The sequence below is a fragment of the Rhodamnia argentea genome, chromosome 11, assembly GCF_020921035.1.
Source record: "Rhodamnia argentea isolate NSW1041297 chromosome 11, ASM2092103v1, whole genome shotgun sequence".
Taxonomy (NCBI): Eukaryota; Viridiplantae; Streptophyta; class Magnoliopsida; order Myrtales; family Myrtaceae; genus Rhodamnia; species Rhodamnia argentea.
In genome coordinates this window covers 19,789,651-19,801,249 of record NC_063160.1, presented here as the reverse complement: position 1 = coordinate 19,801,249, position 11,599 = coordinate 19,789,651, and the positions used below count along the sequence as shown (strand labels likewise).

Here is an 11,599-nt window from a genome sequence, read left to right as displayed (position 1 = left end):
GACGCATCATTCTTTCGTAGGATTAGTATATTCAAAATCTTCTTCTGCTCCTTGTTCGCATCAACGGGAATATTTAAACTGCGCATGCGTCGCAGGAACGTACAAACATAAGCAAAAGCCGGCCATTTTCGTCCCCCCCACTGGCGTCTGTTCTGTGAATCTTTTCTGCCGGGAGTTTTCATTCGACATCGCTCCAAGACACGATGGTCCGGTTCGTCTCTCTCGTTCACACGTGTATGGCCGTTTGCGAGCCTCCTCATTCGAGCTCCCTGATAAAGGTTCACCGCCCGCGTCACCGACGCTCCTCTCGTTCTTTGCAACCGTAAGCAATCAAGACGAGAAAGACGCGATCTTGATGGAGCGCACGGACGATTCTGAGCCGTTGAAAGTGACGTTCAATGGGCCCGCCAAGGACTTCACCGATGCTGCTCCGATCGGCAATGGCAGGCTCGGAGCCATGGTGTGGGGTGGCGTTCCCTCAGAACTTCTCCAACTCAACGGTGAATCACACTCTTTTCCTCTCTTCTGATGAATAAGTGAAATGAGGAAGCAGTTTCTTTGGGAAACTGAAGAGCAACGAAAAGTTGTTCTCTTCCGGGTTTTTGGAGTGGTGAAAGTTCGAGGCCAGTTAAAGTTCGAACAATTCTAGGTGTACCCAGACTGATTTACTATATTGGTTTAACAAGCGACGGAGACTTTCGATGTTGAATATGACCACTTGTTTAAAGGGTCAACTGCAATTTAGCAGAGCGGTTTTAGTATACCTATCATAACTAGCTAAAGTTCATTGCTCGGACGTACATCATGCTGATTGAATGTCGACTTTTGTGTAGAGGATACTCTCTGGACTGGGATTCCAGGCAACTACACTAATCCTAATGTACTGGTGGTTATGGCCGAGGTCAGGAAGCTCGTGGACGATGGTGAATATGCTGATGCTTCTGCAGCAGCAGTCAATATGTTAGGAAATCCATCTGAAGTATGTGTCTTTATCTAGTTTATGCATGAATTTTATTTTGTTGCCACGTTGTGAAGATGACTTGTTTGTACCCATGAATAGTTTCATGCTTTATGGTTTGCCGGAGCTTAATTGGGTGTTGGCGGTGTCAGGTGATAAGGATACACATTAACAATCCTTACTTAGCAAGCTTATGTATCAATGAATTTATAATAACAATTTGCTTGCTTATCTGCTTTTCCATGAATTAAGATTGTATGTAATCAAGATGCCCGATTTGTGGGGTACCCTGATTCTCAACTGAACCAAGCATGCTGGAATCAGCTCATAGCCGTAGTAATGTGGCCCTTTTATGGCCTAGGTGTTTAAAGGATGCCGCTACTTATCAGTTATCAGGTGCTGAAATATGTTGTCTAAGATATTAGCAGCTTCTCAAAGACTAATCTTCTAGCATCTCTCTCTATGCATGATCATCATTCCTGTATTCCTTTCTTCAGATACGTTAGTTTAGTACGCATCAGATTTTCTGTACATTTTATTCTCATTTTGAAGCTCGTCTCCTCTGTTCAGCAATCGCTAGGGAACACAAAGCATTCTGTTTACAGTTACACCCTCCTCTAACCTTTTTCATTTATGATGTAGGTCTACCAGCTCCTTGGGGACCTCAAGCTGGACTTTGATTATCTCCATCTTACATATGACGAAGAAACATATAGCAGGGAACTAGACTTGAAAACTGCTACCGTGAGAGTTGGATATTCTGTAGGCGAAATACAATTCTCAAGGGAGTACTTTTCATCTTATCCTGACCAAGTTATTGTGATGAAACTATCTGCAAGCAAATCAGGATATGTTTCATTTACAGTGTCTCTAGATAGCCAGTTACGCCATCATTCATACGTCAACGGAAGTAGCCAAATCATTATGGAGGGGGCTTGTCCTGGTAAAAGAATTCCCCCAGAAGTAAATGACAATGATCCCAAGGGAATTCAGTTTTGCAGCATTCTTGATCTGAATATTAGTGATGAGAGTGGCATGATAAGTGTCTTGGATGGCAAAAAATTGAAGGTTGAGGGTTCAGATTGGGCTATTCTGCACTTAGTGGCTGCTTCTTCGTTTAATGGACCTCTAGTAGATCCTTCATATTCTAAAAAGGATCCCAATGCAGATGCAGTCCTTGCACTCGAAACTATAAGAAACCTTTCATACCCTGAGCTCTATGCACGCCATTTAAGTGACTACCAAACCCTTTTCCAACGTGTTTCACTCAAGCTTAAGAAAAGTTCCAGCTCTACCTGTGTCACAGGATTCACGTCTCCTGAGACTGGTGAACCGTCTTCAGTGACTTGTCTATACAATAAGGGGAGCGGCAGTGGTAGAATATCTACTGCTGATAGGATTAGGTCTTTTGCAATTGATGAAGATCCTTATCTTCTGGAGTTGTTATTCCATTTCGGTCGTTATTTACTTATTTCTTGCTCGAGGCCTGGAACCCAAGTGTCAAATCTACAAGGAATCTGGAACAAGGATATTGCACCAGTTTGGGAGTATGTTTGTGATCTCATTTTCTTCCAAATGCTCTTCTTTCTTCTCTCTCGTCTTCCATTCCTCCACCCTTGATACATTCTGCGTTGATCTCGTCACCCTTTGATTGTGTCCAACTTTAGATATGTCATTAGAATTTGTGTCAATTGTGAGCTAAAGTAATGATGTGCTTTCTCAATGCCTTAGGCGACATTTCTTAATGTGGTTTTTTCTTGTTCAGCAAATGTGGCTTCTGGGATAGTAAGGTAGAAAGAGCTTGAGCATGGTTAGCTTAATTTGTTATAATCTTTTCTGCTGTATGCAGAGCGCAATCTCCATATTTACATCAGAGTTTGAGTTCCTTTTTCCAGGAGTTACTTTTGATGTTGGATCACTTGTGTCATTTGTTTACTCATAGTCCCCAGTTACGTTAAATGTTTCAGTGCTCCAGTGTTCATCCTGCTACATGCAAAGAGAGCGGAAGATGTAAAAAGAAGTGGACTACATTAAGTAGATATCACTTCAAATTCTTGTTGTGTTGTATGGAAAGCTTGCGTCTATTTTGGGAACACTACGTTTGGACAGACTGACTGAACCCCCTCCTTTTGCTCAGTTGCGCTCCCCACTTGAACATCAATCTTCAGATGAACTATTGGCCTTGCCTTCCCTGCAATCTTGTTGAGTGCCAGGAGCCTTTGTTTGATTTTCTTTCCTCTTTGTCCATCAATGGGATTAAAACTGCAGAGGTGAGAATTCAACTTTAATTGTTCTGCAAGTTCTAGATTGGCGATGATTTGTATTTGTCTGTCAGTTTTCTAGAAAATGAAAGCAAGTAATTTCACTCTTCAGGAGCCAATATCATCTGTACCACTAGGCATTCTGTTTGCGAATTCCAAGTAATGGACTGATAATTCTGAGATAAGCTAATGAGGCCGCAAATTTGCCAGATGATGCTTTTCGGTTTCCATAACAATGCGAGGTGGACCACTCCATCACAAATGTTATGGTTCTATACTAGGTGATAAGAAGTTACTGGGGTGCAAAGGAGAACACATAACGTCTTTCTCAATCCTTCAACCTCTTTGATTTTTCTCATCCCATTCTCCATTTGGAATATATTGAGCATATTCAAATTTTCAGTTGTACAGCTATCAGTTTGACCATGAACTAGCTGTTGTAGAACACAAAACATTAAAATCTCCTCTTACCTTGTTAGAGAATGTTACAGGTTAACTATGAAGCCAGAGGTTGGGTTGTCCATCACCAAACTGACATATGGGCCAAGTCATCGACAATTCCAGGTAAAGCTAAGTATGCTGTCTGGCCAATGGGAGGCGCATGGCTTTGCACACATCTCTGGGAGCACTATACGTATACAATGGACAAGGTAGTTCTAATGCCTCTGTTTGGTTGACCTATTTTCTGCTTTATCATCTTCCTTTCTTGCTAGCCCTGACATGGATCTCAAGCTGCATGCTCTAAAGCTTTCTTTCATTCTTCTTTCTAGAAAATTTTCCGACCTCTTGCGAGAAAGTAGAGATTGACAACAGATAGTGATCGCCTAGAGCCTGAGTCAGGACTAAGCAGAAGTTCTGGCCTCATGCATTTTTCAGTTTCATATAGATTTTAGGCTCTTGACTAGAATTCTCTGGTTTGTTCCTCTTGCAGATTGGAATGTATGAATAGCTGAGAGCATAGTCTTTGCACAAAAAGGAAAAGCAATTCCTGCTCTTTAAATCTTTGAAATTTTCGCAGAAAAAAAAAGAATCTGTTTCTTTTTTTTTTTTTTTTGGTAAGGAAAAGAATCTGTTTCTTTGATCCTGAACAGTCGTGTATTTGTGCTGTAGCTCTGCAAGGTGCATCTCTGTCTTACAAGGGATTGCACTGTTTGGTAGGCATGCTCTAAAATCTTTCAATACTCGACATTAAACAGGACTTCCTTAAAAATAAGGTGTATCCTCTGTTTGAAGGATGCGCAACTTTCCTGTTGGACTGGTTGATTGAAGGACGTGATGGGTATCTCGAAACCAACCCATCAACATCTCCAGAACACAACTTTATTGCTCCCGATGGAAGGACTGCTTGTGTGAGCTACTCAACAATAATGGACGTGATGATCATAACCGAAGTGTTCTCTGCAGTTGTTGCTGCTGCTGAGGTGAAGCCACATCCATAAAACAGGCGTAAACACTTAGCTTTCTACTGGTTTGTAGCTTTTAAGCCTTCATAACTAAGTTCTGAATAACAGGTTCTTGGGTATTCCGAAATCGATCTAGTTGATAAAGTGCGGAAGGCTCAGACAAGACTTCGTCCAATAACAGTAGCCATGGATGGTTCTATCATGGAATGGGTATGTGGTGGCTTAAATGTTTTTCTGTTCTTACTCTCAAGTTCAACTTAGGGCCAAGTGGTCTTATTTTTCCTTTTAAGTGCAAAAGCAGCCTGCATTCGATGGTCTAAACACTAATTTGTATGAAGGCAGGCCCTAGATTTTCAGGATCCAGAGGTGCAACATCGTCATCTTTCACACCTGTTTGGCCTGTTTCCGGGGCACACAATGACTTTGGAAGGAACTCCTGGTCTCTGCACTGCTGCCATTAAATCACTCTATAAAAGAGGTCTGCTCTTTCTTGAGTGGCTGGACTATTTTTGCAATCTTCACATGTCGCATGATCTTTCCGGGGCCACAAAGGCTCCACTTATACACGAGATTTCTGTTATAAAATATCGGGTCCAGGAACATTCCCAATCATTGGACGTGGTCTTTTCTCGGTATAGCAGTTATTTATTTGAGTCTTGGATTTCTTCTGCTTTGATGCTGCTCGAGATGGTTTGATGGTTTCTGAATGTCTTTTCAATGGGGTTCAGGAGTGGATGGTCCAGGATGGTCTACAACGTGGAAAGTCGCTCTCTGGGCACGTCTCCATGACAGTGAGCATGCTTATCAGATGGTCAAGCATTTGATTACCTTGGTGGATCCAGATCATGAGGTGTCCTTCCGGGGAGGATTATATAGTAACTTATTTACTGCACATCCTCCTTTCCAGATTGATGCTAACTTCGGGTAAGAGAAATTGATGCGCTTCATCTTGACAGCGAAGACTAACAGTCTGACATACTACTACACATGACTGGCTTTCCCTTCTATCTGTTGCTAGATTTATAGCGGCGGTTGCGGAAATGCTCGTGCAGAGCACAGTGAAGGATCTGTACTTGCTTCCTGCGCTTCCCCGGGACAAATGGGGAAACGGTTGGGTGAAGGGACTGAAAGCGCGTGGAGGGGTCACAGTCAACATCAGCTGGAGCGATGGAGACCTCCACGAAGTTGATGTCTGGTCCGAGGACCAGAACACTCTTCAGACGCTGCACTACAGGGGAAATTCAGTGAAAGTAGACATTGCATCTCGTAGGATCTACACATTCAATGGACAGTTGAGACTCCTGAAGACGTCCTCGCTTTAGGACACATCGTATTTGTTCTTCCCAATCGAAGAACCAAGGAGGAGGATGTCTGGAACAAAATGATGTAGAACAGCTGGCATGCGATTATTTAGAATTACGTGATCGTCGGGATCGCCGGAAATAATCTCGGCAGTTTTTCTGATTTTGGTTCTGACTACCTCGGATTGCGTTCAAAATTGCTCGGTTGAAGCGAAATAGCCGCCTGGTTCGAACTTATGGCTATGCCATGACTTACGATGGATTTTGGCATTTCGGAGTCGTCTGGATAAGTTTTCTGGCGGTTTTCTGTTTTAGGAAATTCCTAATTATCTTTAATTTTAAATATTCGGTTTGATCATATTAGATTCAGTTTATTTGATGTTATCTTTACTTATTCAATTTTCAATAGGAGTCCTATCGCTATATAGGACGCCTGTCTCTACAATTGAAAAAAGAAAAGAAAAAAGTATCATTGAATAAGAATTTCGAGTTTTGAAATCGTTTGTTTCAAGCTTTTGCTCTCTTGCTGCGTCATTTGATATCGGAGCGGGCATCTCCTGTGACGATGGTCAATAACGCAAACGTTAATCTTCCCGTTACTAAGGGCCATGAAAGCGAGCCTATTACACGGGCCGAGTTCACCCGGTTCGTAGGTTAAACCGATCGTAGGTTTCAAGAAATCCTTGAAGCCATACGGCGTTTATACACAAACCCCGCATCCGGCGTTCTTTCGGCCGATCAACTTTCCGTCGATCGTGATCCCGGAGTTGTTGTGGATCGGGGGGCCAATATCCGACATAGACAGATAGACTATGTCAAAGACTCTGAAGACAAAGATGAGGAAGATTTCCCAGGCGAGCTTATTCGAAGAGGACGGCGGAATAGAGAATTCCAAAATGATCGTGTCAATGGAGGTCGGCGCTATGGAGGACATCGGCGGGATCCGGAGCAAGATCGCTTAAAGGTAGATCTACCAACCTTTAACGGGAATTTGAATATCGAAGATTTCCTGGATTGGCTGTGGGAAGTTGAAAAATTCTTTGACGCCATGGAGATTGAAGAGGATCGACAAGTTAAGTTAGTTGCGTACAAACCGAAGGGTGGTGCCTCGGCTTGGTGGGAGCAAACACAATTAACTCGATGTCGACAAGGAAAGGCTCCCGTCCAAATGTGGAATCGCATGAAGCAGATGCTGAAGTCCCGGTTCCTCACTACCGATTATGAGCATTTGCTATTCCGGCAATTTCAGAATTGCAAGCGGACGAACCGAACAGTCCAAGCCTATACAGAAGAGTTCCTCTGACTTTCCGCCCGCAATAACCTAGCTGAATCAGAAGCGCAACAAACTGCTAGGTATATAAACGGCTTACGATTGAATATTCAAGATCGTGTTTCTTTGCATCGTGTATTTTCTGTTGAAGATGCCCGGGAGATGGTGCGAAAAATTGAGATGCAATTGGAGAGGACTAGCCCTAGTATTCGTGGAAGCAATTATTCGGGTCGTGGATTTTTCGGAAAAGGGAAATAGATCGATGCTTCGGGTTCCTCAAGTCAGCAAACCGGTAATACGAACCGAGCGCTAGGAGGTGTTGCTAGAATACCTAAAGAACCGGTCGCGGCAAGTAACCATGCTCCAAATGTTCGGAATTCTTATGCTAAGCCGCAACCGATCGGGTGTTATAAGTGTAATGAATTGAGCCATCGTTCGAGCGATTGTCCCCGTCGGAGAATGGCCAATATCGTTGAGCATGAAGAGGAGGAGTATGAGGAAAATTGGGTGGACGAAGAAGAAGTGGAAGATGAGGTGGGCGAGCAAGTGAATTGTGTTGTTCGTCATTTGTTACTTGCTCCGCGGATAGAAGACACCGAGAGAAATCAGCTTTTCCGCGCTCGTTGTACCGTAAACGGTAAGGTATGCCATGTTATAATTGACAGCGGGAGTTGCGAGAATATAGTGTCAAAGGCTTTAGTTGACCACTTACGATTGAAGACGGAGCCACATTCCACGCCTTATACAATCGGGTGGATTCGCAAAGGACCCGAGCTTAAGGTAACATATATATGTCGTTTACCTATTTCTATTGGAACATCGTATCATGATACTATTATATGCGATGTTGTGGAAATGGATGCATGTCATGTGTTATTAGGGCGACCATGGTAGTATGACGTGGATATTATACATCGAGCTAGGGAGAACACGTATTCTTTTGTATGGAATAAAATCAGAATCACATTGAAGCCGAGGGGTAATACTCCTTAGGGCCCAAAGAAACAGGGTTACGGTTCCGGTTACGGTGTTGTGCAACGTGCAAGGGTTATGTTGAATATTCGTAAACGTGAAAGGATGTATATGCTGGTAGATAAGGGTGACAAACGCATCGTGGCTCGTATTCCAGAAGCCCTTAAGCCTTTGCTAAAGGCGTTCTATGATGTAATGCCGGATGATTTACCCGACGGATTACCTCCTCCGAGAGATATTCAGCATGAGATTGACTTTCTACCAGGTGCCGGTCTCCCTAATCCGCCGTATTACGAGATGAGTCCAAAGGAGAACCAGAATTTACAAAAGCAGGTGGGAGAGCTTCTCTGCAAAGGTTTCTTGCGCGAGAGCAAAAGTCCTTGTGCCGTACCTGCACTTCTCACGCCGAAGAAAGATGGCGGTATGCGTATGTGCGTTGATAGTTGTGCCATTAATCGGATAACTGTCAAGTACAGATTTTCAATTCCTCGGCTTAATGATATGCTAGATAGACTTGCTGGATCACGGGTCTTTACGAAGATCGACCTTGGAAGCGGCTACCACCAAGTTCGCATTCGTCCCGGCGACGAGTGGAAAACAGCCTTTAAAACGAGTGCGGGTTTGTATGAATGGCTTGTCATGCCGTTTGGACTCGCTAACGCACCTAGTACTTTTATGAGTTTGATGACTCGGGTACTCAAACCTTTTATTGACAAGTTCGTGGTTGTTTTTTTCGATGATATTCTCATTTATAGTCCGGACGAAAGACATCACTTAGAGCACTTGAGGGATGTTCTGCTGACCTTGTAGAAAAATCAGTTATTTATTAATTTGAAGAAGTGCGGTTTCATGACCGAGCGACTTCTTTTCTTGGGTTTTATTGTTGGAGCGGATGGTCTCCATGTTGATGCAAAAAGGTGACGAGTGATTGGCCAATTCCATAGAATGTTGGCGAGGCTCGAAGTTTCTATGGCCTTGCGACGTTCTACCGGCGTTTTATTAGAGATTTCAGTACAATCATGGCCCCGATCACTGATTGCTTAAAGAAAGGCAAATTCCATTGGGGTGATGAAGCTCCGGCCGGTTTTCAGCTCATCAAAGAAAAGCTCTCAACAGGCCCGATATTGATGCTTCTAGAGTTTGAGAAAGTGTTCGAGCTGGACTACGATACTTTGGGTATGGGAATCGGCGTTATTCTTTCCCAAGAAGATAAACCTATTACTTTTTTTAGTGAGAAGCTTAATGAAGTTCGTCGGCGTTGGTCTACATATAAGCAAGAATATTATGCTGTAGTGCGCGCTATAAAGCATTGGTAGCCCTATCTTTACCAGCAAGAGTTTGTTCTCACTATCGATCATCAAGCTCTTAAATACATTAAGAGTTAAAAGCATTTGAATAGGATGCATGCACGATGGGTTTCCCTTCTAGAGCAGTTTAATTTTGTATTTCGTCATAAGGAAGACCGCTTAAATAAAGCGGCGGATGCACTCGGTCGGCGTGCTGTGACACTCGTGACTATGCACACCGATGTGGTTGGTTTTGATCAACTCTGTTATCTTTATTCTGAGGATGATGATTTTGGTGTTATATGGGAGAAGTGTTCTGAAGCGGGTTCCCATGGCGATATGATAATTCGGGACGGGTTCCTATTTTTCGGCAATACATTATGTATTCCTCGAAGTTCTTTGCGAGAACAACTTATTCGAGAGCTTCATGGCGGTACTCTTGGCGAACATTTGGGCCGTGATAAGACCGTAGCCTTAGTGGAGGAATGGTACTATTAGCCACAAGCCAAGCGTGACGTGGGACGATTTGTCGGCAAGTATTATATTTGCCCGGCGGCTAAGGGCCATTCTCGTAACAACGGCCTCTATACTCCCTTGCCGGTTCCTTCCGGTCCGTGGGTTGATATCTCAATAGATTTCGTGTTGGGACTTCCTCGCATCCAACGAGGTGCGGATTCCGTATTCGTGGTGGTTGACCGGTTCTCCAAGATGGCGCACTTTATCCCTTGCAAGAAGACTTCGAATGCTTCACATGTGGCACGTTTGTTTTTTCGTGAGGTAGTTCGTCTGTATGGGGTTCTAAAGACCATCACTTCTGATCGTGACACGAAATTCCTAAGCCATTTTTGGCTTACTTTATGACGTTTGTTTGGGATGAATTTACAATATAGCAGCTTTTTTCATCCTCAAACGGACGGTTAGACCGAAGTTGTGAACCGTATTATGGCGGATATCATTCGATGCCTCTGTAGTGATGTGCCCAAGCAGTGGGATAGGTATTTGGCTCCTGCTGAGTTCGCCTTCAACAACTACGTTAATCGTTCCACTGGAAAATCTCCTTTTGAGATCATCTATGGGCGTACTCCACAGCATACTTTGGATTTAGTTCCTTTGCCCAAGATTCCAGGCTATAGTGTTGCAACAGAGCATTTGGTAACCAAAATTCAGGAAGTCCAAGCAGATGTTGCTCGCCAATTAGCTGCTTCGAATTCAAAGTATAAAGAAGATGCTGATAAACGACGCCGTGCGAAGATTTTTGAAGTAGGCGATGAGGTTATGGTTTTTCCGCAAAAGGAGCGTTTCCCTATTGGTGCTTATAATAAATTGAAGCACAAGAAGGTTGGTCCTTGCCGAATATTGAAGAAGATCAATGACAATGCTTATGTGGTTGACCTCCTTGATGATCTCACCATTTCTCCTACGTTTAATGTGGCTAACTTATTTGAGTATCATTCTCCCGAAACTCCCCTCTATCCCGATCATAACTCGAAGGCGAGCTCTTTCGCAGAGGGAGGGAATGATGTAGAACAGTTGGCGTGCGATTATTTAGAATTACATGATCGTCGGGATCGCTGGAAATAATCTTGGCGCTTTTTCCGATTTTGGTTCTGACGACCTCGGATTGCGTTCAAAATTGCTCGGTTGAAGCAAAACGGCCGCCTGGTTCGAACACATGGCTATACCATGATTTACGATGGATTTTGGCATTTCGGAATCGCTGGATAAGTTTTACGGCGATTTTCTGTTTTAAGAAATTCCTAATTATCTTTAATTTTAAATATTCTGTTTGATTAGATTAGATTCAGTTTATTTGATGTTATCTTTACTTATTCGGTTTCCAATAGGAGTCCTATCGCTATATAGGACGTCCGTCTCTTTAATTGAAAAAAGAAAAGAAAAAGTATCATTGAATAAGAATTTCGAGTTTTGAAATCGTTTGTTCCAAGTTTTTGCTCTCTTGCTGCGCCACAAAACTTGTATGGAACAGTAACACAATGTTTCCATGTTGAGTTAAACTGAACAATAAGATATCCATTGTTGAGCAGGGTGCGATTTTAGATCTTGTGAGCTCATTTATATAGCTCGATAACCCGATTGATAAGCTAGACAAATCTCATCGAGGGCGTTATTACGTAAGACCCACTGTGG

At 43.1% G+C, this 11,599-nt stretch overlaps 1 protein-coding gene across 1 annotated transcript; it reads left to right on the top strand.

Annotated features, from left to right (window-relative positions):
- Positions 1–150: 150 nt before the first annotated feature.
- On the top strand, positions 151–11,592 carry LOC115735593 (alpha-L-fucosidase 2-like). The gene is made up of 11 exons (XM_030666909.2): positions 151–500; positions 834–979; positions 1,601–2,505; positions 3,096–3,228; positions 3,711–3,869; positions 4,416–4,640; positions 4,731–4,832; positions 4,965–5,100; positions 5,351–5,546; positions 5,641–6,003; positions 11,424–11,592. The coding sequence occupies exons 1-10, from the start codon at positions 356–358 to the stop codon at positions 5,942–5,944; spliced, it is 2,451 nt and encodes an 816-aa protein (XP_030522769.1). The 5' UTR covers positions 151–355; the 3' UTR covers positions 5,945–6,003; positions 11,424–11,592.
- The last annotated feature ends 7 nt before the right edge of the window (positions 11,593–11,599 follow it).